Source organism: Pseudorca crassidens, chromosome 7 (assembly GCF_039906515.1).
Source record: "Pseudorca crassidens isolate mPseCra1 chromosome 7, mPseCra1.hap1, whole genome shotgun sequence".
NCBI lineage: Eukaryota > Metazoa > Chordata > Mammalia > Artiodactyla > Delphinidae > Pseudorca > Pseudorca crassidens.
In genome coordinates this window covers 106,532,987-106,556,980 of record NC_090302.1, presented here as the reverse complement: position 1 = coordinate 106,556,980, position 23,994 = coordinate 106,532,987, and the positions used below count along the sequence as shown (strand labels likewise).

Sequence of the window (23,994 nt, the reverse complement as noted above, 5' to 3'; positions counted from 1 at the left end):
GATGTTGGGGGTAGAAGTTTATTAATTAATTAATTTATTTTGGCTGTGTTGGGTCTTCGTTTCTGTGCGAGGGCTTTCCCTAGTTGCGGCGAGCGGGGGCCACTCTTCATCGCGGTACGCGGGCCTCTCACTATCGTGGCCTCTCTTGTTGCAGAGCACAGGCTCCAGACGCGCAGGCTCAGTAGTTGTGGCTCACGGGCCTAGTTGCTCCGCGGCATGTGGGATCTTCCCAGACCAGGTCTCGAACCCGTGTCCCCTGCATTAGCAGGCAGATTCTCAACCAGTGCGCCACCAGGGAAGCCCAACTCCCTGAATTTAAAAAAGAAAGAAAAGAAAGGAAAAACCCACAGTCGTAGGGAGAGGAGTGCCATTTAGAGCCTGATCTCTAAGATGTTCACACAGATGGACTGTTCAAGTGTGAGCTAAGCATACAAGCAAAGAATCAGGATGGTGTCCACTTAAGCTTGGTAAGAGCAGAATCAAATAAAGTGCTGAGAGATGAGAGCTGAACGTTAGAACAGAAGAAACTTAATTTGAGCTTCACATCTTATTTAATCTCTCCCTGCTGACTAGTGTAGCTGGAAAAGCTGCCCCCATTGGAGGTTTTGGTCCACAGTCCTTTGGGACCACCTTCTATCTTCCTTCTTCTTTTCCTCCCCTTTCTGTTGGAGAATTGCTAACATAGGGAGCCACCACTGTTGACAGACACATGTTTAGCTCTGGAAAAATGTTGAGGATTAGTAATGTACCACATAGTGCTGAGGCTGGGTGGATGGCTTCTGGGCTCCAGGGTTCCCACCTCCTCCGGGGTGTTGTCCGTCATTGGGCTTCTGCCTACCTTTTTGGCCTTGCTTCCCCATCACTGCCCCACCCCAGGGAACAAATGCCTCGTGCCACTGTTTTGCACAAAGATGTGGGTGTTCTGATCCTTCCTTGCTCTAAAGGTGTTTCTAGCCAGTTGCCCTTTCGGTTGCCCCCAGGGCCCCTAGCCACTCACTGAGCTGTTTTCCTGCTGTACTCCTGGAATTGCTCTTAGCTTTGCAGCCATCTCCTCCTGCCGAGATTTGGCCTGTGCTCTCCCTGTGGTCCCCATCTCACACTGCACCAGTCTCATTGCAGCTGTTTTTCAGGGCTTCTCAGTTTCTGGTTCAGGTATAAGCGAGCAATCTTGATTTCAAAAACTTGCTCTCCTTTCCCTGCTTCTTTCCCTTTTAGGCTCTTTCCCTCCCTCTCTCCATCATTTTGTGTTAATTTCAAGTAGAGGTGGATATAGGCATGCATACTTAATTTACCATCCTAATCTAATTTCCTCTTTAAAAAAATGTAACTCTTAGACCTCTGGTCCACATGATAGCCTTGTGAGTTCACACAGAAACATTCTTCTGCCAACTCCAAACTCATAGCAGGGACAGATAAGACATTTTAAAATATTAAAATCATGTCATTATATTCAAAAACAACATATGTCACTTCAGGGACCAGCAGCAGGCTGGGGCTGAAGTAGCGTATTTACTGGGCCTTGAGATCAGACACAGGTTTTCGGAGGATTGGAGGTTCAACCCTTGCAGACTAGAGAGGATCCTATGTATAGGTTGAGGACCAGAGAAGCTCACCATGAGAAAACTGATTTGGGTGAGGCTCCATCAGGAAAGAAGGCTTAAAAAAAGATTTTTGGGGCTTCCCTGGTGGGGCAGTGGTTAAGAACCCGCCTGCCAATGCAGAGGACATGGGTTTGAGCCCTGGTCCGGAAAGATCCCACATGCCGTGGAGCAGCTAAGCCCATGCGCCACAACTACTGAGCCTGTGCTCTAGAGCCTGCGAGTCACAACTACTGAGCCCAAGTGCCACAACTACTGAAGCCCACGCGCCTAGAGCCTGTGCTCCGTAACAAGAGAAGCCGTGACAGTGAGAAGCCCATGCACCACAACGAAGAGTAGCCCCCACTTGCCGCAACTAGAGAAAGCCCGTGCACAGCAACGAAGACCCAATGCAGCCAAAAATAAATAAATAAATAAATTTAGGGAAAAAAATTATATATATTAAAAGAAAAAAGGATTTCTGGCCACCAACATTGAGCCAATTTCTGTGTTAAGTAGGAGGGAGTAGAGACATTGGGCTTTGGAAGGACCCAAATCTGGGCTTCAGTAGCTGGGAGTGGCAGTGTAACTATTCATGTAAAGGGGGGCCAAAGGGGGAGGAAAAAAACAGGCAATCATGTAAACCATAAAATGCAAACTCCCAATTCAGATGTACTTGCAAACTAACATATAAAGCACAAGAGGAAACCTGTCATCAGGAAGTGAGGCAACAAAATCCAAAAGTGGGAGTTTGAAATGCAAACTGAAATGAATTTAAAAACACTTAAAATCCTTAAAAAGACTAAATTGTAAAACGTGAAATCCAAAAAATTAAAAATATAATCGGTGAAAAAGACTTTTGAAAGTAAAAAAAAAAAAAAAAACGTATTTTAGAAAGTAGTAAAATAAAAGATCGAAACAAATCGTTTGTGATATCCCACGAAGTAGCAATATGTATTACTAGTATTTCCAATGTATATTCTTCCTACTTTTTATGTATGTCGATTTTTGTACAGATATGAGATCATGGTCCAGACTTTCATAGCTTTTACATTAATATATGAATCTTAGTCTTCTATGCTCTTGAAGCTACACAGCATCGACCATGGGCATGTTATAGTTTATTTAAAGAATATGCGTTCTCAACATGCTGTAGTAATCATCTTTACATTTTGTTTAAAAAAAAATCTTTGTTTTCTCTGATGAGAAGAGAATGTAGAGAATACATAAAAGCATAAAGAAGAAAACAAAGATATCACTGATCTTATCGTGCAGTAATAAGCTTTTATATATGTAACTGTGTGTGTGTCTAATAGCCATCATATTATACATATTGCTTTGTAACCTCCTCCCTTTTCACTTAACATTGTGAAAAGTTTTCCATGTGAAATAAAGATCTATATCATCTATAGGGTGCTTACTTGCCTATTGTAAGACTGTACCATAAATAACTAACCTCCATTGTAAGACGGGAAGTTGTTTTTATTTCAGTGTTATGAACAATGTTATCAGTGTCATGACATTGTTATAACATTATAAGTATGTTACAGTTTTGTTCTTAATGCAAACTTTATTATTTTTGTTTTTCAACAGGTATTTGCATATGATCATTGTTTCTGGTCTATGGATGAATCTGTCAGAGAAAAGTATGCAGGTAAGAGTCCAGCATCCTATTAACTACTGATAATATAGAAAGATGTTTTAGTATTTTTCCTATAAACTATCATAGTAGTATTTTGTTTAATTTTAGAAACTACATAGAGAACTTCCTCCAGTCTTTGCTATTAGAGTTTTAACATTGATTGGGAAATGGGAGATTCATGGTATACTGTTGTCGGTATAAGATGATAAAGTTAGATTAACAGCGTACACAGTTGAGGTTGTCTTACACGCATCCCTGGGCCTTACACACGACCATGGCATGCAGTAGCTACGTAGATTCCCTTAGATGTTTGTAATATGGTCTAGAGAGGCAGCTTGGTGTAATGAAAGAACTCTAGCCAAGGAGGAAAGGAAACCTTGAGCTTAATCCAAGCTCCACTCCTGTCTCTGACTTTCAGTAAATCACTTAGGCTTTCAGTGTCCCTTTTCACTCTTTTTTTTTTTTTTTAATTTTATTTTTGGCTGAGGTGGGTCTTAGTTGCAGGATCTTTGTTGTGGCATGTGGGATCTTTCATTGCGGCACGCAGGCTCTTCCTTGTGGTGCGTGGGCTTCTCTCTAGTTGTGGTGCTCGGCTCCAGAGCAAGCAGGCTCTTTGTTGTGGCACGTGGGCTTCTCTCTAAGTGAGGCACACGGGCTCAGTAGTTGAGGCATTAGGCCTCAGTTGCTCCGCGGCACGTGGGATCTTAGTTCCCCGACCAGGGATCGAACTTGCATCCCTTGCATTGGAAGGTGGATTCTTAACCACTGGATCACCAGGGAAGTCCCCCTTTTCCCTCTTTAATGGAGAGGAATATGCCATATCCTCTCTAAATTTGCTCTGGGAGTCTATTCTTTTATTCTCCTCAATGATGACTGTCTCAAGCCCCTTTTCACTACAAGTTTAAGACTACAGCGACAGGGGCTTCCCTGGTGGCACAGTGGTTGAGAATCCACCTGCCGATGCAGGGGACACGGGTTCGTGCCCTGGTCTGGGAAGATCCCACATGCCGCAGAGCGGCTGGGCTTGTGAGCCATGGCCGCTGAGCCTGCGCATCCAGAGCCTGTGCTCCGCAACGGGAGAGGCCACAGCGGTGAGAGGCCAGCGTACCGCAAAAAAAAAAAAAAAAAAAAGACTACAGTGACAGCCAAATTAAAAAAAAAAATCTAAAAAAAAAAGACTACAATGATAACCATATATTTCCTTTATTCCTAACTGCTTATGACACCCATTTCTAAGCAATTTTTTAAATATTGTATTGGCCTTTATCATGAAAAACAGTAGTACTACAGCTGTTTCCAAAAGTTAAGGTTAATTTGGGCTGGCTGGCCCAGTGATGACTCTGAGGATTGCTTCAGAATCACAAGTGTGATGAGGATGAATGGATCTTGTAAATGAGCTAGAAAGTGAGGCCTAATGGAATGCTGTTTATAGCGTTCAAAATGTAACAAGCATAACAGCATCCAGTTCTTTCATATTATATTCAGGGCCCAAAGAGGTTGAATAACTTGTCAAGGCCACGTTTGGTTATTGACATATTTAATTTAGCCTGTGGAGGGGAATTGGACCCTACTATTTATGTCCATGGTTGAAAGCTAGAAGAAATGTCCCAGACCTTCCTCCCTCTCCCAGCTGGTATGTATTGTAGACCCTGTAATTAAACATTATCGTTGAGGAAAAGGAGAGGGAATTGATATATATGATTATTTTGAACTTTAGTACACACTGAATAAAGCATTGGCTGAGTGGTACATAGTTAAATTCAGATCCACCTAGGTCCCAAGTATACATTTCAGATATTTATAATCATTGTTTATAAAATTAGCAGTTCATTGGTTTTTTTTGGCCGGTGTTGATTCAAGTTCATATTATCAGGAACTTTTCACTCATTTTCTGTTATGTGCTAATAACTAGATATTTCTGAAAGACATAAGCCTTTGGAAGCACTCATCAAGTTTAAAAATCTTGTTTGGTAGATAAACAAGCTGAGAAAAAAGTGCATTTTTGAGAGTTATGTTTGTTTTTCGTTTTTTTAATTGTTCATATGTAGTTTTGGCTTAAAATGTCCTACCTTTTTCTCTGTCATTCTTTCAGGTCAAGATGATGTTTTCAAGTGCCTTGGGGAGAATATCCTTCAGAATGCTTTTGATGGCTACAATGCATGTATCTTTGCCTATGGACAGACTGGTAATTGTTAAATAATCTGTTTTATTTTTAAACTTTAAAGATCCTAACCAAAAAAACACCAAAAAGAATACATATTGCTAGCATCTTATCAGTTGTGATTGATAAAGGAGTGTTTTGACTTCTATACCTCTGTGGTCAACAGGAAAGAAATCTATTTAAAGTGAAGGAGTCACTTTTGTAAGGGTATATCGTATAACTTGTCCAATTGAAAACTATTCTTCATGGAAAAATGGTTATGATATTTTCAAGACTTGTTAGGACTATGAGTGATTTAATTTTTTCCTCTATTTTCCTATGCTTTCTAAATTTTCTTTAATGAATATGTGTTTTTGGTACATAGAAAATAATTTTGTAGTAGAAAAATAAGATGACTCTGATTTCTACACTGTTGCCAAAGGGTAGTGGTAGTAAGTTAATTTGCTCTGGGGCCTGTAGGGATAACGTACATTTTTTATGCTATGATTAGTGGTTGGAAGCAGGCACGTAGTATTCATCATATGGATCTTTCCAGTTCAATTTTAGGAAACTATTCCTACCTCATAATTTTTCAGTCATTTTAGGTCTTTTTTTTCTGTTTTTTACATATGATGATAGTTAAAGAAGGTTTTTGTTTTCTTCCTAAAGGATGTGTACTTCTACATGTATAATTGGAAAGCTTCTCTACTTACTAGTGTCATCATTATATTTGGGTGTATTCCTTATTTGGGACATTTTGCTAAGTGCTAGGATTTTATTATGAGCAATAGAAAGAGGGCTGTGTATTTAAACTTCTCAAGGAGACAGTAATAACTATGATTTCCATTTTTTAGGATCTGGAAAATCTTACACCATGATGGGCACAGCTGACCAACCTGGATTAATCCCAAGACTTTGCAGTGGACTCTTTGAACGAACCCAGAAAGAGGAAAACGAAGAGCAGAGTTTTAAAGTAGAAGTGTCCTATATGGAAATTTACAATGAAAAAGTTAGAGACCTTCTTGATCCCAAAGGGTAAATGACTTTGAGACTTTAATGTTGTGGTATCATGGACTAAAACAGACTTAATAAATTGGCTTAAGTGAAATTTTTTTTTTTTTTTTTTTTTTTTTTTTTGCGGTACGCGGACCTCTCACTGTTGTGGCCTCTCCCATTGCGGAGCACAGGTTCCGGACGCGCAGGCTCAGCAGCCATGGCTCACAGGCCCAGCTGCTCCGCGGCATGTGGGATCTTCCCAGACCGGGGCACGAACCCGTGTTCCCTGCATCGGCAGGCGGACTCCCAACCACTGCACCACCAGGGAAGCCCCAAGTGACACGTTTTATACTGAACTTGAGTAAAGAGTTATTTTTCTAGTTTTTAGTTATATTAAGAGGTTTCCTGTAGCCAGTTCTGGGCTTTTGAACTAGGGCTGAGATGGGGCAGGGAAGCATGGTTGAGCAGCATGTATTTGGGTTATACCGTCTCTCTCAGATATATCCAAAAGCACAAACAAGAAATACGTATTGATAGTTAAGTTACTGATATCAGTATAACTGGTATCCTTAATCAAGTAGAGTGTTTTTTGTTTGTTTTAAACCAAGAAATTTCTAATGGAATTCATCTGTTTGCAGGCTGTGACATAATCAGAAATAGTGAAACCTGGACTTCAAGATAGTTCATTTTCATGATTCTCAAGGGGAAAAAGTGTCCAATTTTATGGCGTAGGCTTTGAAAGAGAAGTGGCTTAAAAGTATTAGAAAGCCTTCAAGAATGCTGCCTCAGTCTGCAGTCATAACTGAGGCTAATGAGGAAGATAAGGGGTATCTGAGGAAATTTGTGCATTGCACAGGGTTCTCTGAGTTCAGATTTTAAGGAAGTGCAACAATGGAGAGAAAAACATAAAAACCACAGCCTGTGGCTTATTGCTGGTAAGAGCAGTATTTGGAAGGTCAAAGAGCCACGTGAGCTGAAGCTTATAGAAAGCGCGGAGGACGGCGAGGGCGCGTCTAGTTATTTTGGGATGAAGAGGACGATCAAGGAAAGCTGGTCTCAGAAGCAGTGGGTCACAGTGGCCCTCAATCAAGAGAAAACTAAACCTGTCAGCTCCTCACTGGCATCTGTTTTCTTTAGCAAAGATAATGATCTGCAGGCCTTTCATATGAGGCTGAATTGACGCTTAGTATTTCTTCCCTTTTTTTTTGGCTGTGCCGCGCAGCTTGTGGGGTCTTAGTTCCCTGACCGGGGATCTAACCCGGGCCCCTGGACTGCCAGGGAATTCCCGGCACTTAGTGTTTGTTTGTTTGTTTGTTTTATTTTTGGCTGTGTTGGGTCTTTGTTTCTGTGTGCAGGCTTTCTCTTGTTGTGGCGAGCGGGGGCTACTCTTCATTGCAGCGCGCGGGCCTCTCATTATGGTGGCTTCTCCTGTTGGGGAGCGCGGGTTCTAGGTGCATGGGCTCAGTAGTTGTGGCTCATGGGCTCTAGAGCACAGGCTCAGTAGTTGTGGCACACAGGCTTAGTTGCTCCGCGGCATGTGGGATCTTCCCGGACCAGGGATCGAACCCACATCCCCTGCATTGGCAGGCGGATTCTTAACCACTGCACCACTGGGGAAGCCCCCGGCACTTAGTGTTTTTATACAGAACTTGACTTAACATTTATCGAGTGATCACTGTATGCCAGGCACTTTGCAGTCATAGATGAAGAGCTCAGTGTGGACAGAATGGGAGTTTTGGAAACAAATAGTTATGAATCAATGCAATAATGCTTTTAAATTGTGAAGGAGGCTCGCACAAAATAGGTGAGAGCAAAGAGGGAGTGACTGCCTTTGCCCGGAGGAGAAGGGAAGATTCTACAGAGAGTGCTTGATAAATTTGTACTGAGTAGGAGTTTGTCCACTGAGAAGCAGGGTGGGAACGATTCAGGCATGGGGACAGCCTGTGCCAGAGCATGGAGGTGTGGAGAAATCAGAGGTTTGGAAAGTGACTCAGCTGTCCAATGGGGCTAAAGGGCAGTATGCACAGATGTTGAAACAGGGAACCAAAGGAAGTCCAGAGGGAGGAAGGTTGTGGCCTAGGTAGCCACATCTTGCTAAAAATTGTGCCCCTCTACTTTTTCTGGCTCTGCCTTGAATCCTTTTTCTTGCACCTTCATTTCTGTGAAAAGCATCACTTTCTTTGAGATCCCAGAAATTCCTACTCTTTCCAGAAATTCTTAGCTGACTTCATTTTCATGTTTTATATTCCACAGTGCTTATGTGAATAGCTTGAACTTTACTATCTACGATTTGCTAATAGTCTTTAGTAATATCTTATATGTTTGTCTTGTGTACAGTTTAGTAATTGACAGCATGGGCTTTGGAATCACCTGGCTCTGGATCTAGGTCCTCTACTTGTTACCTATTGGGCAAGGCAAGTTCCTTATGCTTTCTAGGCCTCATTTGTACAGAAGGGATTATAATGTTACATAATATCTCAGAGGGCTGCTGTGAAGATAGACTGGGTTGATAGACCTGAGGTCTTAGAACATTTACTGGCACATAGTAAGTGCTCAATAAGTGTTAGCTGTTGTTGTCTCCATGAAAGTTTCTCGAGGATTTTTGTAGTGTTTCTGAAGAGCCAAAGTGAATGGATTAAAAACTCTGAAGGTGATTCCTTTTCAGCGAAAGATTATTTGAGAGAACCTAGTTATTTTATTCAAGTACTGATTTTATTAATTCACTGCCTACTTTGTGTAGTAATAGAATTGTTTTACTCAAGAGATAATGCAGTATACACTATCTTTAAGAAAAAGAGAAATATGAAAGGAAAAAAGTTGTAATAGTTCTGATCTTTGCATATATTCTAAGTCAGATATTCTATATGTATTATTATTATTATTTTTAGAGGTTGGGGGTAGGAGTTTATTAATTAATTTATTTATTTTTGCTGTGTTGGGTCTTCGTTTCTGTGCGAGGGCTTTCTCTAGTTGTGGCAAGCGGGGGCCACTCTTCATCGCGGTGCGCGGGCCTCTCACTATCACGGCCTCTCTTGTCGCGGAGCACAGGCTCCAGACGCACAGGCTCAGTAGTTGTGGCTCACGGGCCTAGTTGCTCCGCGGCATGTGGGATCTTCCCAGACCAGGGCTCGAACCCGTGTCCCCTGCATTAGCAGGCAGATTCTCAACCACTGCACCACCAGGGAAGCCCTCTATATGTATTTTATATACAGTTTTATAGTAGTAAGTAAAGTTTTGGTGGTTGATCCTAGGGTACTGTAAGATTCCAAATCATTAGAAAATAATAAGTTACATAAAACAAGAATCACTTGTAATCTTACCATCAATAAATATTCTTTTTAAAAATTGTAATGTTTAGGGAATTCCCTGGTGGTCCAGTGGTTAGGACATGGCACTTTCACTGCTGTGGTCCGGGTTCAATCCCTGGGCAGGGAACTAAGATCCTGTAAGCTGCACGGTGCAACCAAAAAAAAGAATTGTAATGTTTAGATTTTTTGAAGAGCTTTTTTGACATAGAATCAGTCATCAAATATTCTTTATATTTTTTGGTTGATATCATTAAGTATGCTGTATGCTCTAGGTTTCTGACAGGTGCCCTCTACTGGTTTTATTAGTTCCTTGTTTGTAAGAGGTTTATTTTTTTAACCATGAATGAGTATTTAATTTTATTGAATCATTTTTCAGTTTATTGAAATCATTTATTGAAATGATCGTGTATATTTTTTTCCTCTTTAGTCTATCATTGTGGTAAAGAGCATGAATCTTTGTTCAGTGTTAAAACAACCTAGCAGCCCTGGGACAGTCCAACTTTATGTTTTTAAATCACTGTTAGATTCAGCCTGTTGTCTTTATTTTTGTCCGTTTATATTTGTTTGTCTTTATTCATGACTGAGTTTTGTCTGTAGTTTTCTTTCTTTTGCACAGTTAACATTTATTGAGTTTCTGCTCTTTGTGCCACATTCTGTGATCTGACAAGTAGATTGTTTGTATTTATTTGACTCTGCATTCTTTGTGGTAGTAGACATCCCACAGTGTACCCTTTTGAGTGATGTGAGATTTTACCACATTACAAAGTTTTTCTTACTAGTCAAGATCTTAAGTTTTGGTTTAAATTCTTCTGGGATCAAGTCTGTTTGTGGGATCTTTGTTGAATTCAGTATGTATTTTTATTGCGCATGGCCGAGTCCTTTTAAACAGGTTAATTGTTTAAAAATTGATTCTTTTGTTTTTACTGAACAGAAGCCGTCAAACGTTAAAAGTCAGAGAGCACAGTGTGTTGGGACCCTATGTCGATGGACTTTCTAAACTGGCTGTCACAGGCTACAAGGTAACAACATCCTTTATGTGAACTACTAAAATTCACTGTAGCAAATTTTTTTGTTGTTGAATTTGTGATCTTTTGCTGAAAAAAAATTATGGTAGCATCACTTAATAAGTCACAAAAAAGTTTGTAAAAAAGTTACAAAAACCTTTATTAAAAAGCTTTGGGTCAGTTTAAGTTTGAGAGAAGGTATACATATTTGCAAGGCATACCTATTCATCTATTGTGAGACACATTTTTTCCATTTTTATGAGCTCTAAAATTGTGATATTCCTTACGACTGTATCTTAAAATGATAAATGGCAGTATTTTTTCTTCTGTAGTAGTACATAAAATAATGATGTTGCTTATGATTTTGTTGATTTAATGAAATAAAATATGAGTTGAGTAGTTGGAATTCAAAGCCTGTTTCTAATTTGAGAGAATCACTCTTTTACCTTTAGTTACTAGTTCTCTTCATTTTCAAACTTCACAGTTATGCTTTGTGTGAATCCGTTAGGCTTTCCTCGTTGGGAAAATGGGGGTAGGGTGAGCTGTGATGTAATATCCATTGAATTAAGAGTCAGAGACTGTTGATGGTGACAGTCTTCTCATATGACTCCTATATGACTCTGGATTGTTTCCTCTATCTCACCAAGCCTCTTTGTCCTAATTTTTAGAATGGAAATTAGTTTTATTGTCTTGACTATCTTTTGAGGTAGATTCATTAGTTCCTTTGTTCATCAATCACATTCTATCATTTGGTCAATGATACTTCATTTAGTAAACACTATTTACTTCATTTAGTAAACATTTATTGAATACCTGTTATATGCCAGGCATTGTGCTAAGTGCTGAAGAAATAAAAAAAAATGAATGAGGTGGTCCATTCCCTCAAGATGCTTGCAGATGTTATAAAGGTATTATAAAACAACATGATTTTAAGTGCAGTGAGAGATGCATTGTTCAGGGTTCATGGTAGTTTGGAGGAGGAATACCTGCCTTCAGTGGATATGTAGGTGTCCAGGGAGGGCGGTATCCAGGAAAGCTTCCTGGAGGAGATCAAATGAGATAGTGCATGTGAAAAGTCTTAGAAAACTCTACAGTATCATATAAATGTTAGGTATTGTTGTTTTAATAATGATATTTGAGAGCTTATTTCTGCAACAGTGAAGAGAGATCAAGATTTTTTTGAGAGCTCAGAGAGATTGGAAAGTATAAAAAGACATTTTATTCAAAAAATTAAAAGATTCAATAAAGAGCTTTATGTAGGAGACAACAGATTAAAAATCAATGAATGTCTAGATGATTAGAGACCAATGAATAAATGTAGGCTAGGGACTTCCGTGGTGGCTCAGTGGTTAAGAATCTGCCTGCCAATGCAGGGGACACGGGTTCAAGCCCTGATCTGGGAGGATCCCACATGCCGCAGAGCAACTAAGCCCATACACCACAACTACTGAGCCCGCGCTCTAGAGCCGGCGAGCCACAACTACTGAGCCTGCATGCCGCAACTACTGAGCCGGCATGCCGCAACTACTGAGCCCGCACGCCACAACTACTAGAGCCCAAGCTCCGCAACAAGAGAAGACACCCCAGTGAGAAACCCGTGCACCTCAACGAAGAGTAGCCCCCGCTCACCGCAACTAGAGAAAGCCCGCACACAGCAATGAAGACTCAATGCAGCCATAAATAAATAAATTAATTAATTAAAAGAACAAACAAAAAACCAGAAACATTTAGTTTTAAAAAATGTAGGCTAAATAGAATAAAGCTTTTTCATTAAGTGTCAGGATTGTAAGATTTAATGGATCTAAAATGGATTTGGAACATCTAGAAAATTGTAAATTTTACATTTTGTTGTTTTTCCATTCTGGTGCCAACTTCTACCTCTTTTTGCAGTATTTTTACTTTGAGGCTTGTTATGTATCATGTTGAATTTGTCCTTAAATGTTATTCTTTTTCATTTATATAGGAAAATAGAATCTTATTATTTTCAAAGTTTTTCATATATATGTGTCAGTTAGGATTATGTTTGGCTGCATATAACTGAAAATAATATAACAGGACTTAAGTGCTTTGGAATATGAATTATTATCTGTTTTGTCCCTATGTATCCTCAGTATCTTAAAATGTACCTGGCTTGTAGTAGGTGCTTTGTGTATTTATTAGAGTGAACAAATGAATGAATGGTGAGAGGGCTGGTATGGCGACTCCAAAGCTGCTGTTAGGATCTAGATTCCTTCCAGCTTTCCACATAGAGCCAGGTCTTTAGTAATGCCCTTGTTCTCATAGTTCAGGATGGCTCAGAACCAGCATGTGATAGTGTGCCTATTCCCTTTAAGGTGAATTCCCAGGTGACTTTTTGTCTCATCCGCTAAAAGTTAGTCATGTCACCAGGCTGAGTTGCAAGGGCATCTGGGAAGTGCAGTCTCTTAGTTCCGCTGCAGTGTGCTCAGCTAAAGATGGGGTTCCTTTACTGGAAACAAGAGGAGGCTGGATAAAGGAAGGCAACTAGTACACTCTCTCACAAGTACAGTATGTTTCTTGTTCCTCATTAAAATCCTTGTAAGGTAGATGATGTCATAGCTGTATTGTTATTTATGAAACTAGATTTCAGACTGCTTAAGTAACTGTTTTAGAGCTTATAACATTAAAAAAAAAAAACCCCAAAGATCCCATGATCTTTCGAGTGTATTATGCTGTCTCTGTTTTAGTTACAATGGCAATGAAGTAGTGAATCTGTGCAGAAAATTAGTCTCTTGATGTCTTCATTTTTAAAAACAGGTCTGGTAAGATATACACCAATGCGGTGATGTAATGCTTTGCCTGTGTGAAGGGGTTACAAATTATTTTTGTTTGCTGTTTATTTATACAATCTAATTGGATTTACCAATTAACTTCTATTACTATAATTAAATAAGCTAAAGTTTTTCAGATTTCTAGATGAGATGAGGATTGGCATGGCATGTTTGTCCATCTTGTGGGACTTCAACATGTAGCTTCTAAACTTTTCTAATTCTTGGTCAGAGCTGCTGCTTTATTCTGCACCTACAGTAAATAATGTGTTTTATTTGAGTTTTCAGAGATAGTGCTGGCTATTGTACTCTGTGGGGCATAATGTTCATCGAGAAACAGAATGTAAACTCCAAATGTGGTTGACTAAGTAGTGAAACTTGGAATGCATTTCGTAGTATAGCAGAGTTTTAATGTTTATTAGATAATGAAATGTGTGTCTATGACTTGTTTCCACTTAGGATATTGAATCTTTGATGTCTGAAGGTAACAAATCTCGTACAGTTGCTGCAACCAACATGAATGAGGAGAGCAGCCGATCACATGCAGTCTTCAAAATCACCCTCACACACACTTTATATGATGTGAAGTCCGGGGTAGGTGTTCAGATACATGACCTTTTTTTTTTTTTTTTTTAATTTCTAAAGTGGATCATGGTTTATCTTATTCCCTTCAGGTGTTAGATGACTTAAAGTCCTAGCCAGGCATGTGTATCAATTAGGACTCAGGACAAGAAACAGAAGCCACTCTAGGTAAACAGAAAGGGATTTAAGAGGGAATTGGATGATTACAAAGTTGTTGGTACACCTTCTGAGGAGTGATTTCTAGACTAAATCTCTAGGAATAACCTCCAGAAGAGCACAGATCTCATCCAGTGAGGATGGTACTACCCCTGAGGCCACCCCCAGACCTGTGAGTTCCAGGCACACCCCAGAGCTGTGATCCAAGATACAGGAGTCAGTGAGGCCACCTTCTTAGAGCCCTGGTAGTTGGAGAATGTGAGCTGGGACGCCTTTTTAGGAAAACTCATATATCCACACTCCTGCTTGCTGGCAGAAAATAAGCCAAAATGGGTGAGGGGGATGACCTCTACTTTGTTTCTGCCTTCTAAATCTTAAGCAAGAATATGTGATTGACAGAACCTAAGCCACATCCTGAGCCTTGGCTGCAAGGGAGTCTGAGAAATGTAGGTTTTAGCTCTCCACCCTCTCCAAATAAAGGAAGTTGGAACAGAAGTTATACAAGCTGATGGCCCATAGTCTCTGCCATAGCATTTTTTGAGCTTTCAACTCTGATGGCAAACTGTATAAGCTAATAATACTCTAGCTGATTTAGTGGAGTTTCTTTTGAAGTGTTACCTTCTGCTAAACAGCAAAGTGTTAGAAGGAGTAAGTCATACTGGAGAACTTGTACTATAAGATTCTAGATTTGTGGAATAATTTTTTGAGCATTTGGACTTGAAGCTTATGAAAAGTAACAGAGCCAGAGATGTGTATGCTTCTATCACACTGAAAACTTCTGTGTTGGCTCATACATTTGTGTTTTCCCTCTTACTTTTTATGTGAACTTTTGCATATTTTATTACTACCCTCCAGCGAATCAATTTCAAATACCAGAAGCTAAAATGATCACCCTGGCAAAGTGCTGTATTTTGGCAAGATTTTCATTTGCTGAGAGCATATTTTTCTTCTTTTACCATCACAGCAAGATTAGTGCAACGACAAAAAGTTCTTTGTTTTCTATTTCCTTTTCAGCATAAAACAAAAAACATACTGACTTTTTTTTTTTTTAAACCAAAAGTACTTTTGATTTGGGAAGCTTAATACCCTTTTGTTAGCAACATGTTTATTTATGGAAATAAGTATGAATGTATACTTTAAAGGAAAGTTTTAAAAAGTGATCTAGTCTATAGCTTTTGGCATTGCTTTCCCGCATTTCTTACATTGCTGCAGAAGTATAAACTATCTGTTTTTGAACTATCTGTTTTGAACTATCTGTTTTGAACATTTTTGATAAAGGAAAATGTCAGTATGTATAATAACTAGAAAAATATGTAAATTTAATACCTGAAATTATGAAACAAGGGAATTATTATATGAATAATATGAAAAATTTTAGAAAGCATTGGGTCTTTGAGGGATCCTTCTGTTGTATAAAAGTCAGATTTTTTTGTATCATAAGAAATTCAAATACTTTCTCTCAGGATTATTGGTAAATATATATGAAATTTTAAGCGTGGTTTCACATATTAAAATTTATACCTTATGAATAGTGCTTTTGTATACTTCTCTAAGAAGATTTTGTTGGGTTCCCTTCAAAATGTACCATATTGGGGGGCACTGTTTTGTTTTGAGATAGTTTTCTGTCTGGATTCGTAGTTGTGTATAATTTTGTGTGTATCTACTACTAGACTGTGTAGTTTTCTTACACTGTTATGTAGCAGCACAAATTAACTTTAAAATTACAACAGATACGCTTTAATAAAGGATTTAGATAATAAACTCATTCGGTAGAGATGTATCACTTTCTGTATTCTGTAACTGTTTGTTAGTATTTGTCGATTTGCTTCCTAGACATCTGGAGAGAAAGTGGGCAAGCTGAGCTTGGTTGATTTAGCCGGCAGCGAGCGAGCGACGAAAACGGGAGCGGCAGGTGACAGGCTGAAGGAGGGCAGCAACATCAACAAGTAAGTTGTCCAGAAGCCTGCCTCTGTTGCTTCAGTGACTTAGTAGCCAAAAGGGGGAACTTCTGTAGTTACTGAAAGAATAGGATTCCGGAATGACTGAGGCTATAAATAGTGTAGAATTTTTTTTCAGAGATATTTTTTAAGGGCCCGAGCCTGTTTTATGTTTTTTTGAGAGGCCTTCTGGGGCTGAGGAGCACAACCTCAGTCAAGTCCAAGGTTTCCCAAGGGCAGCCCTATTGAGGTTCGGCGCCAGGGAGTTCTTTGTCCCAGGGAGTGGTCCTATGCCTCTTAAGATGTTTAGTGGCATCCCTGACCTCTACCCACTAGGTGGCGGCAGTACTTGCCATCTCTCTCCCCAGCCCGAGTTGTGACAACATAGATTATCTCCAGATACGGCCAGCTGCCCGCTGTGGGGACATAGTCACCCTCCAGTTGAGAGCCACTGGTCTAAGCTATAGAAACAAACAAAGATAATCGGAGTATCAGAGTCCAGCTGTGGATCTTGACGTGGGTGTCACTGTCTGAACAAACAATAACGTGTACTGGCTACATCGGGCTTTGCTTTTTATGACAGCTGTGGTGCTTATTTATACCAAGGTTTTACTTTACAAAGTAATATTTTGTGCACCAAGTCCTTCATATGGTTATACATTTTCTTACCTTAAGCTATATTGTTAGCCCCTTGGGGGCAGGAATCTTTTCCATCCTTGTGGCTCCCAGAAGGACACTTAGTGAGACAGTCATCAGTAACCAGCTGGAGATCATAGAATACCATCATCCAGATGCTACGCTATTATTTATTTATATATATATGAATGTTCTTGCCTTGTACTATGTTTTAGTTAATCGTATTGTGTTTGTGGCATCCTTTCTTAAAGATATGTGGTATTTGTGTCATTATCTTGACCTAATGGTTTACAGCTTACATTTTTTTTTTTTTTACAAAAATGAAAAAAAAAATTGAACTAAGCAATTTTATAGCTTACAGTAGTATTAGAGGGATATCAGCATTTAGAGTTTATGTGTTCTTAACCTGAGCAGCAAAATGCTGACAACAGTGCTGTTCTCGTGCTGGTACAAAGGCATCTTGATGTTCAGTCTTTGTGCTAAAATGTGACATTTGATACACTCAGGTTTTTACGATTATTACGGTTTGTTGCACCATGCAGGTCCCTCACAACCCTCGGTCTGGTTATCTCAGCCCTAGCAGATCAGGGTGCTGGCAAAAACAAGAATAAATTTGTTCCATATCGTGACTCAGTTCTCACTTGGCTGCTCAAAGTAAGTTTTTTTCCCCCCTTTCTGGGATGCTCTTGGTGGTTGGTGAAAAGGAAGAATAAAGAGTAGACTATTGATTTCTCCCAATTATAATTTCCTACATCAGTGTTCAAATTTATAATCATTAGACTCTTACATGATAGTCCTAATTTTAATGGATTAAGCATGGGTTTCTTTCTGATTCACCAGGACCCGGAAGCAGGGGGGTTTGCGGCACACGAATCGCACAGTCGCCTCTGAGATTTGGGGACTAGAACAGGACCTAGTGCTGATCTGATAGCTGAGCGCGTCATAGGAAAGGGGTTTCCACTGTGTTCCAGACCCAGCTGGACTGCTCCTTCCTTCTCACAGACTCCTTTTGTTTGATGGACATTTTGGGTCTTCTTTTTCTGTTTAACTTCCAGACTACTCATGATCATTTTAATTTGCTTTCAGCTGCTTAAAGCTGTTGTTAAAAGATAGAGTAGAGCACACAGTCATTCACTGGTTAATTGATTCAGCATGAATGAGAGAAATGGAAATGAGGAAGAAAAAGCCTGTATGAAGCGCTGTGAGGAGGATGTAAGGAAACGCTAGATTCTCCTTGCCCTGTAATCACTCAGTCCAGTAAGGGAGAGAAGTTGTGTACACAGAATACTGTAACACAAGTGGGTGATTCCATGAGAGAGAAGAAAATGGCATGTAATCGGAGTTTGGTGAAGAGAGAGACTATTTCCAGGTTTCTTCTAGTCTTTCAAGATTCCCTTTGGTCTTGATAGAGCTGGTGTGGTGGATTAGGTATTGGACTGGAAGTTAGAGGATATCAAATCTAGTGACAATTTAACTCCTTATAAAGTTGCCAACCCGGAATAAAATATTTTACCTAATGCTCTTTTAAAAAATGTTTTTAAAATGGAAAAATAATTTTGTGAGCCCTGTTTAGTTGTGTGATGGCTTATTTTCTCAGTGATCAAGAATTTATTGAATACCTGTTACTCACTGTGCTAGTGGTTGAGCATATAAAGATGAGTTAAGCGCAGGCAGCTAAGTAGAGAACACAGCTTTTGACATGTTTAGAGAACCATGTTTGTAAAGGGAGTAGGGTTTTCTTCTAGTTTCTACACCCTCTCAAAGGCTTTACTAGTATTCAACTTTACTTTCTAAAACTCTACACAGTGTTTGAGCATGCTTTATTAAGTGAAATTTGCCACAGTAGAAAATCAGGTAGATTACTTCCTTTGGCCAAAGTGCAATAAAAGTAGAAATTTAAAACAAAAGGATAGGGACTTCCCTGGTGGTGCAGAGGTTAAGAATCCGCCTGCCAATGCAGAGAAACGGGTTCGAGCCCTGGTCCGGGAAGATCCCACATGCTGCGGAGCAACTGAACCTGTGCGCCACAGCTACTGAGCCTGCACTCTAAAGCCTGTGAGCCACAACTACTGAGCCCGCTCGCCTAGAGCCCATGCTCCACGACAAGAGAAGCCACCGCAATGAGGAGCCCGCGTGCAGCAACAAAGACCCAGCACTGCCAAAAATAAATAAATAAAACAAAACAAAACAAAAAGATAAACAAAATTTGATGATTAAAAACCACTTGTAGGGCTTCCCTGGTGGCGCAGTGGTTGGGAGTCCGCCTGCCGATGCAGGGGACACGGGTTCATGCCCCAGTCCGGAAGGATCCTGCATGCTGTGGAGCGGCTGGGCCAGTGAGCCGTGGCCGCTGGGCCTGCGCGTCCAGGGCCTGTGCTCTGCAGCGGGAGAGGCCACAGCGGTGAGAGGCCCACGTACCGCAAAAAAAAAAAAAAAAAACCACTTGTAAATAACTCTTGAATTAAAGGGATACATATTATAAAACGTTTAATTACCAAGGAAATAATTGTCTCAAGTGTCAGTAATTAACCTTGAAGTCTCATTTGTTTAATTTCCAGAAGAAATCTCAATATGATACTTCTTCCTCACACTTTCCATAGAAACATCTCCTGATCATTCCTGATGATTTCTGGATGTGCTTGATTTAAAAGAATATTCATTGTCCTGTCGTTCCAGTGTTGCTGCTTCAGTCCATTTAACCCAACAATAAGAAATACTTTGTTAAGTTGGCGTAGTTAAAATGGCCTAGGTTAATCATTGAGTGTCCATCCCATAGGCTGGAGGCCAGGAGAGCTTGGGTCAGGAGAATCAGGTACTGTGCAAAGTGCTTCACATACATTATCTCATTTATTCCTTGGAAGGCAGATGGTGGTGGTCCCATTTTACAGATGCGGCAACGGACACAGAACCTGCAAGTGACAGAACCAAGATTGGAATCCAGGGCTGACCTTGCTGCCCATCTTCTGTTGCCTAGGCTGTGCTCTTCTTACCAAAGGTTTCTTTTCACTAGAAAGGGAAGCACCTTACTTTTACCAAATGTGATAGAAACTGTTGAATATAATTGAACTTGAAGAACAAAACTAAACACTTTTTTAAAAAGCTCTCTTTATCTTCTGTTTAATAAAACTAGGCTATGATTGTAACTTCTATGTGTTAATTCTTAGGCTAAAAAAATGAATAGTTTCCTTGATCTTTGTCATATTTTTCCTGAAAAACTACATGACCTTCTTTACGATGTTTGACTTTTGTACAAGATCATAAGTAGGGGCATTTTTGTAAAACCTATGCTGGGGTTTAAACAGTTTTCCCCAAAGCCTTTTGGAATCCATTGCTACACAAATCATTCTCCCTTCAGGTGTCTTTTATGTCCTTCTTGAATTCTCAATTAGTCTAATTCTTCCTGATCCTTGTTTGACTTGGTATGATGCTAGTATTCTCCACTGTGACTTTCATCCAACTCATAAACTTGCTCATCCTTTATAAGATTTGCAGTTTCTTTTTAAAGTTTTTTTTTTTGCATTGTGTTCACATTATAATTATGTAGTGCTCTTAGAGTCAGAGAAACTGCTCACACTTGGTGATTTGGCAGGTGGGGGTGTGACGTGGGGGGATGGGGATGGATGTGACTGCTCTTCTCTCAGGCAGGGTTGAGTGCTTACTCATTTGGTAAGTGGTCAGTGGAGAACTGTTTCATATTAAGATTATGTTTTCTTCTCTCTGTGACTTTCTAAATATAGGTCTTAACATCAAGTAACTTCCTGTAATGAGTGCTCCAATAATGAATATCTTTGGAATTCATCTACTTTTTTGCATCCTTACTGCCAGTTACTTAATGAATAATGAAAGCTTTCTTCTCTCGCCTGGGTGATTGAAACTTCTTTCCTGGGCTTTCCTAGTTCATTCCGTTCTTTACAGTTAGGTTGCTGTCTTTCTAAATTAATACTCTTCTTAAACTTAAATGTCTTCAGTAACTCTCCAGGGGCACTTATGATAAAGTCCAAGTTATTTAAAGACTTGCGGTTTACTAGGCCCCTCCCTACTTGTCAGTGTTCAGCTTTTGCTTCTTGACATTATCAGTTCTAGCTGAGTGATGAATACTTTTACTTCTAGGACTTTGCTCTTACTCTGCTGGGAACAGTCTTCCTCCTCTCTTCAATCCCTCTTCCTACTTCCCTCTCCCATCCCCTTTACCTAGGTGATGCTTATTCATCTTTAGGTGTCAAATGTCACTTTCTCTGGGAGTCTTTTCTAACCTTTCAAGACTGGGCTTTCTGCTTTTTCTCTGTTTTCCCAGACCATATTGTATTTACCTCTACTTTAGTTCTTAGCATATAGTATTTGCTCACCAGCATTGCCCTCTAGATGGTAAACTCCGTGAAAAGTTGAATGAATGAATAATTTCAGCTCTGCTCTGCACTAGCATTATGACCTTTGGTAAGCCTGTCAATCTTCCTGGGTCTCATTTTCTCATCTGTAAAATGAAATAATTTGATTAGGTGACTTCAAAGAGTTCTTTCAGCTTTAAAAGATTCCGACTTCCAAAATTCTTTCTCATGTCCATTTAATTTGCAGTTTCTGCGTTTGAAACAAAGCTCATCTGATTTGCCTAATTAAACAATTAAAGAGTAAACAAGAAGCATTATACTTTCTCCTTGAATGAGTGCCAGTTCTTTTGTTGCTGTTTCCTTTTTGCTGATGGCATGAGGCCATTTTTGAATATGAGCATATTGTTGCTCATGCACAAGGGCTTTTAAAATGTCAAGTATTAAAAAAAAAATATCAAGTATTTGTTGTTTGCCAGGTTTCCTTTTCTCAGCACAAATTGAAGCACAGTATGCATGCTTTTCTCCTGTGGTAGTTATTGTTACGAATCCCCTTCTACCCAACCGCATTTGCTCTTCCTGTGGGCTAAGAGAATGCAGTGGTTCTGGAAGGGCAGCAGTGCACCACGGCACTGCTTGTGAACTGAATTCCAGCCTGAGATGTAATTCCTGTGATCTTGATATATGACATTTGAATTCCATTAACGTGCATGGGATTCTTCTTGACATCTTTCTGGAAGTTGCCAAAGCTGGGCACCAGCAATGTGAGATCAGTGTCTGGAAGTAGAGTGAAGCAAGCAGTCATCCAGACTTTGCAGAAATTGCCTTTGCTTCCTAAAGCCCAGATTACTTTCATTTCCTCCCTTTTCATGCATCGAAGAGTTATTTCCTTCAATGATATAATTATCTTAGCTGTGTTTTCTGTGGAAAACCAAAATTTTAGTAATGGATGAATAAGGGGACGTACTGTTTGTGATTATATTGGACTGTTAGCAACACCTAGGGAACAATTTTGTTTCTGGCACTAGGACAGAACTATTTGGAAAGGCTTCAGGTCTGAACTCTCTCTGTTGCCAGGTGTTATTTTGTTACTGTGCTATCGTGGGTAGCTGTGAGGGAGTGGAAATCATATTGGACTGGAAGGTAGAATACAACTGGGCAGGAATGTTTTCACTTCACTAGTTCTGGATCTGTAGGCAAGGTATTTAACCTCCTTTGTCAGAACAAACTTCTGGCTTTTCATCAGTAAAATGGGGATACTAATACTCTAATTCACAAAAGGCTGAGGACTGAATAATCTCTGCACAAAGGTGTATAAATCACGGGTGGTTCAAGCAAATTTTAGAAATATTGATAACGGAAAACATTTCTATCTTCAAAAGTAAGAATTTTGTATTGGTTAATGCAGCCCAAAGATAGAGTTGGCTTTCTTGTGATCTAATGAATTCCTCATTAGTGGCCAGCCTGAGTGTTCTCTCATATTGTGAGTCTATAATTCAGTGATACTTTACTACTGAAAGGGGGCATTGAGTCTAGTCTTCTGGGTAACTCTCATCCTGAGATAGAGTAGTGGGAGTTATCTATGGCTGTGCAGCAGATTACCCTGAAAACTCAGTAGCTGGGAGCAGCCATCATTTGTTACCTCAGAGTTTCTCTGGGTCAGGATTCCAGGTGCAGCCGGAGTGTTCTGGGTGGGGTCTCTCCCGTGGCTGCAGCACAGGCATCATCTGGGGCTGCAGTCCTTGCCGGGCTGCTGAGGTTGGATCTGCTCACCTGAGTGCTTGTGGGCAGGCGTCAGAAGATGTGTTTCCAAACTCACTCCTGAGGTCTCTTCCTCGGGCTGCCTCACCTCATGGCAGTGGTTTCCCTGAGTGAGAGAAAACACCCACAACAGAAGCCAGTCTTTTATAATCTAATCTCAGATGTGGCAAGCCATCAGTTCTGTGTTCTCTTCCTTAGAGGCAGATCAGAAAGGCCCGCCCACACTCAGGGAAGGGGAAGACATGGTGGTGTGAATTCCAGGAGGCGTAGATCTCTGGGGGCCGTCTCAGAGGCCGCCTGCGCAGCTGGATTTCATGCAGTCTTTGTGTGGCGAAGCGGCGTGGGGTAGACTTGACTTCCCAAGTCCTGTTTTGTAATCCTGAGTTATATCTAGTTATTTTTTAATGTTCTCAAGGGGAAGTCGTTTTTTGAATTTGTTGAAGCCCATCCTAAAGTCCCTTTAGCGGTTTTCTCTAATGGAGATGAATGTCTTTTTTTCATCACCCTTATCTGAACTCTAGAAGCGGTTGTATAGAACTTGAAGCCTGTTTCAGTAGTTTTTGAAGTGCTGTCAGATGGAATACGATGAAGTACCTTCAATGTATCTTTTGTTTTCTAAGACCATAATTGTACCTTATGTTTTAAAAATTTACAAGGTGCTTGATAGCATTATAACAGCACCACTTTCTGAGCTATTATTCAGGCTTCACAGAGACTCCAGGTACATGGCGTTATGGAGTAGATTGTAGGTAATCACTCTTTGATCAAATACTGTTACGACTGTTCAGTCTTCTCAGGGAGATTTTGTAGGCACTTAAGAAAGCATCCTTTTTTATTCTGAGCAGTCTGCTGACTTATGGTATCACGTTGCCTGTTAAAAGAGGACAAATTGACTTAGAATTAATTTTTATTAAACTGAAATAAGTGTGGGCTTCATTGTATTTCCCAGTTCTTTCTCAAAAACCAAAGCTCCCTTTTGCAGAAAAGTAGCTTTTGCCAGCGAAGAAAGAGCATGGGACTGGGAGCCAGTATACCTGTACTTAAGTCCTGGCTTTGTCCTTCAATCTGTGTTTGACCTTGGGACATTATCTCATCATATGGGGCTTCAGCGTTCCCATATGATGTTTTCTTCCAACTTTAAAATGGT

The 23,994-nt window shown here is 40.0% G+C and overlaps 1 protein-coding gene across 3 annotated transcripts in view; it reads left to right on the top strand.

Annotated features, from left to right (window-relative positions):
• The window catches only part of KIF13B (kinesin family member 13B), a 187,731-nt gene that overhangs the window by 63,466 nt on the left and 100,271 nt on the right, over positions 1–23,994 (top strand). For all 3 annotated transcript variants that reach the window (XM_067745296.1, XM_067745295.1, XM_067745297.1), the window contains 7 exons: positions 3,171–3,231; positions 5,312–5,404; positions 6,214–6,394; positions 10,595–10,682; positions 13,913–14,047; positions 16,025–16,137; positions 17,307–17,418. In XM_067745296.1, the coding sequence (XP_067601397.1) occupies positions 3,171–3,231; positions 5,312–5,404; positions 6,214–6,394; positions 10,595–10,682; positions 13,913–14,047; positions 16,025–16,137; positions 17,307–17,418 (783 nt within the window). The remainder of the gene's footprint in view (positions 1–3,170; positions 3,232–5,311; positions 5,405–6,213; positions 6,395–10,594; positions 10,683–13,912; positions 14,048–16,024; positions 16,138–17,306; positions 17,419–23,994) is intronic.